At 36.1% G+C, this 3015-nt stretch overlaps 1 protein-coding gene across 1 annotated transcript; it reads right to left on the reverse strand.

The window, feature by feature from the left end:
- Positions 1 to 2115, reverse strand: LOC132266345 (uncharacterized). The gene is made up of 2 exons (XM_059767197.1): positions 1413 to 2115; positions 1 to 545 (listed from the first exon to the last, which is right to left on the reverse strand). The coding sequence occupies exons 1-2, from the start codon at positions 2113 to 2115 to the stop codon at positions 1 to 3; spliced, it is 1248 nt and encodes a 415-aa protein (XP_059623180.1).
- Positions 2116 to 3015: the final 900 nt, after the last annotated feature.

Raw genomic sequence — 3015 nt, forward strand, 5'->3', positions numbered from 1 at the left:
TTATTTTCTTTGTTGACAAGCTTTGCAAAGATGATTATCACTAAATTTTAGATCAAGTAGGCCTTTCACAGCTTTCAGCTTTAGGATTTTGGTTAGATTTCTTGAGTGGAGATGACCTAGTCTCTTATGCCACAGTATAGCTTCATCTAGAGTGGTCAAGTTACAGTGAGTGGCTTCTTCAAATACTGTGTACACATTTCTAAAAGATCTACAAGTTGAGAATAGAACCTTTTCTAATTCAATGTCAACAGCATTACACTTCCCTTTATCAAAACACACATTCTTCCGACTGTCACACAATTGACTTACACTTAGAAGATTATGTTTGAGGCCTTCAACAAGTATTACCTCTTTAATCTCAGGCAATTCTTTAAACTTACTCACAGTGCCAATTCCAATAATCTTAGCCTTTTGATTTTCTCTAAAGATAACATTTCCTCTATCAAAGTTTTTCAGAGAGACAAACTTAGAACTATCACCTGTCATGTGCCTTGAGCAACCACTGTCAACATACCATTTGTCATTAATGTTATGGGCTTTAAAAACTGTATACACCAACATACTCACTGCATTCATTCTTTTAGGTATCCATAACATCTTGAACTTCACAAAAGATCCTTTATGTTTGACTTTTTGAACTTGACTTAAGTCAGATTTCTTCACATACATCTTGGTAACTTTGAAATTTCTAATGGATGATGTGACAAAATCACTTTCATTCAACCTCAAGTTACTATAGGTGTTGTCAAGTAAATCATATTTTGATCTCAAAGATTTTATAATTGGAAATCTTGCATATACTTTACCAGAGGAGGCCTTAACAAACACAGAGTGGTTTTGTTTAAACTTAGTTGCAGTGTCACAGATATAACTAATTCCAGTGTTCCCAATTTGCTTAGTGGATTGTTTCTAAATTTCAGCCATCTTCAAAGTCCTTTCTTCAAGAATCAGTGAGAGTTCTTCTCTACACCTTTTAGTAGACCATTATGTGTTAGATTGAGGTTTCAATAGGCTTGAGAAGATAAGAGAGACTGAACACAAGGTTGACAGTTTACGCCTGAAGTGTTTAACAAGAAGTTGTTTAGATTTTTGCAGTTCTGAGTTAAGAGTCTTTATTTGAGATTTCTGTTGATTACACTTCACAGCAAGTCTTTCACATTCCTCAAGTATTTATTTTATCTCTGAGTCACTATCTTCTTCAACTTTAGGTGCATCCCGTGGAGTTTCAAGAATAGCCACGAACAAGCATTCATCCTCTTGTAATTCTTCAAGTTTATCTTCTTCAGGTACAGAATCCCAATCTGAAATAAGAGCCTTCCTCCCAAATCTTCTTTTGAAGTTTCCCCCTTCATTCTTTCTTTGATGTTGCCCTTTTTAAGATGTACAATTCGAGACATAGTGGCCAAGCTTACCACAACCATAGCAGGTTAGGTTTTGAGACTGATTTTTCTTCTTGAACCTGAACTTCTTGAATTTCTTTGACAGATAGGCCACTTCATCCTCTTCAAGATCATCTTTTTCAGACTTTGGTTCAGATTCTTCTATAACTTCTTTGGCTTTTAGAGTAGCTTCTCTTCTTTGGAAAGTTAGAACACCAATTCTCATTTCATAGGCAATAAGAGAAGCTTGAAGTTCATCAATCTTCATTTGAGATAAGTCTTTGTCCTCAAGAATTTTAACTTTTGCATTGAACCTAGGTGTAAGTGACCTAAGTATCTTCTTACAAACATCAAAGTCCTTAATGTCTTCACTAAGGGATTTCATGTTATTGACAATGTCATTGTTCCTAAACAAGTATTCATCCACAGTTTCCCTTTCTTCCATCTTGCAAGCTTCATAGTGAACTTTGAAGAGCTGAATCTTGTTTTCTTTGATAATAGTGCTTCCTTCATGAGTAGCCTGAAGAAAGTCCCATATTTCCTTAGCTGTTTTACAATTCTTGACTCTGGTAAATTCTTGTTGCTTCAAAGCACAATAGAGGACATGTTTAGCTTTACCATCATTAGCCACAACAACTTTGTCAGCTTCAGTGGGATTTTTAGGACTGAGAATCTTAATACCATGCACAGCAGCATGCCAAACATCATACGAGTGAGACATTAAAAATGCCTCCATTCTGATTTTCCATGAATCATAGTTCACAGCACTGAACCCTGGAGTTTTGTGATAAGCACTGAAAAGTGCATATTTAAACCCCTTAAGTTCGAGTATTCTAGAACCTTTATCTATCTTATTTTCCCATTTTAGACTAATTTCATGTTATTGCCCTTTTCAGGTGCTTATCCTCAAAATAAGTCAATTCAGCCATATTAGAGCATAAAAAAAGCAATCTCAAGCTAAATGGAATAAAGGTGCAAAGTGGAAGCAAAGTGGTGGAAAACAGCAAGTTTCGATCGATCAGACCAAGTCTAGATCAATCTCACAGTGATCGTTCCAACCATTTCAAGATGGAACGAGCCTTTTGTCATTTTCCTCACCAAAGTACCATCTTCAATCGATCCAACTTTCATTTAGATCGATCGAACTTCTTTGATCTTATCTCCACTTACTACTTTTGTGTTTTTCCCAAAATATCTTAAAAAACCTCAAATCTGTCTTATTCCAAAAAGGCGCCACCAAGGTTTGATCGATCTGGCCATACTTTGATTGATATGGCCATAGTTCAATTGATCTCATCAAAATTCGATCGATCGAACTCCCTCAAGTTCGAAAAAAAAAATAGAGTCTAGCTTATTAAAAGATAGCTCGTGGTGCAATTATTGAAGGGGCCTTAGTGCACGAGACCTGACCATTGGGTGTGACACTTGAGCTACCTATGTAAGGATTTTGAGCCATTTTACACATATAGAATCTTAGAGATACACAATCTTGGAGAGGAGGCTAGAGGTTAGAGAGATATACACTATTTGAGAGTTATTCTATTCATCTAGGGTTTCCATTAAGAAGAAGATCATTCCTACCATGGAGATGGCCCTTGAGGGTTGGATGACTACATTAATGAGAGGCTAAACATCT

Source organism: Cornus florida, unplaced genomic scaffold, assembly GCF_030987335.1.
Source record: "Cornus florida cultivar Cherokee Brave unplaced genomic scaffold, ASM3098733v1 CherokeeBrave_3.0.0_Hap2_Chr07, whole genome shotgun sequence".
In the NCBI taxonomy this organism is placed as follows: Eukaryota; Viridiplantae; Streptophyta; class Magnoliopsida; order Cornales; family Cornaceae; genus Cornus; species Cornus florida.

What these genes read in the sequence shown, in the direction of transcription:
- LOC132266345 (XM_059767197.1), bottom strand. Translation starts at nt 2,115, where the DNA reads ATGGAGGCATTTTTAATGTCTCACTCGTATGATGTTTGGCATGCTGCT. An exon ending in CCTAACCTGCTATGGTTGTG is followed by an intron (nt 546 to 1,412) that starts GTAAGCTTGGCC and finishes TGGTGTATACAG; the next exon opens with TTTTTAAAGCCCATAACATT.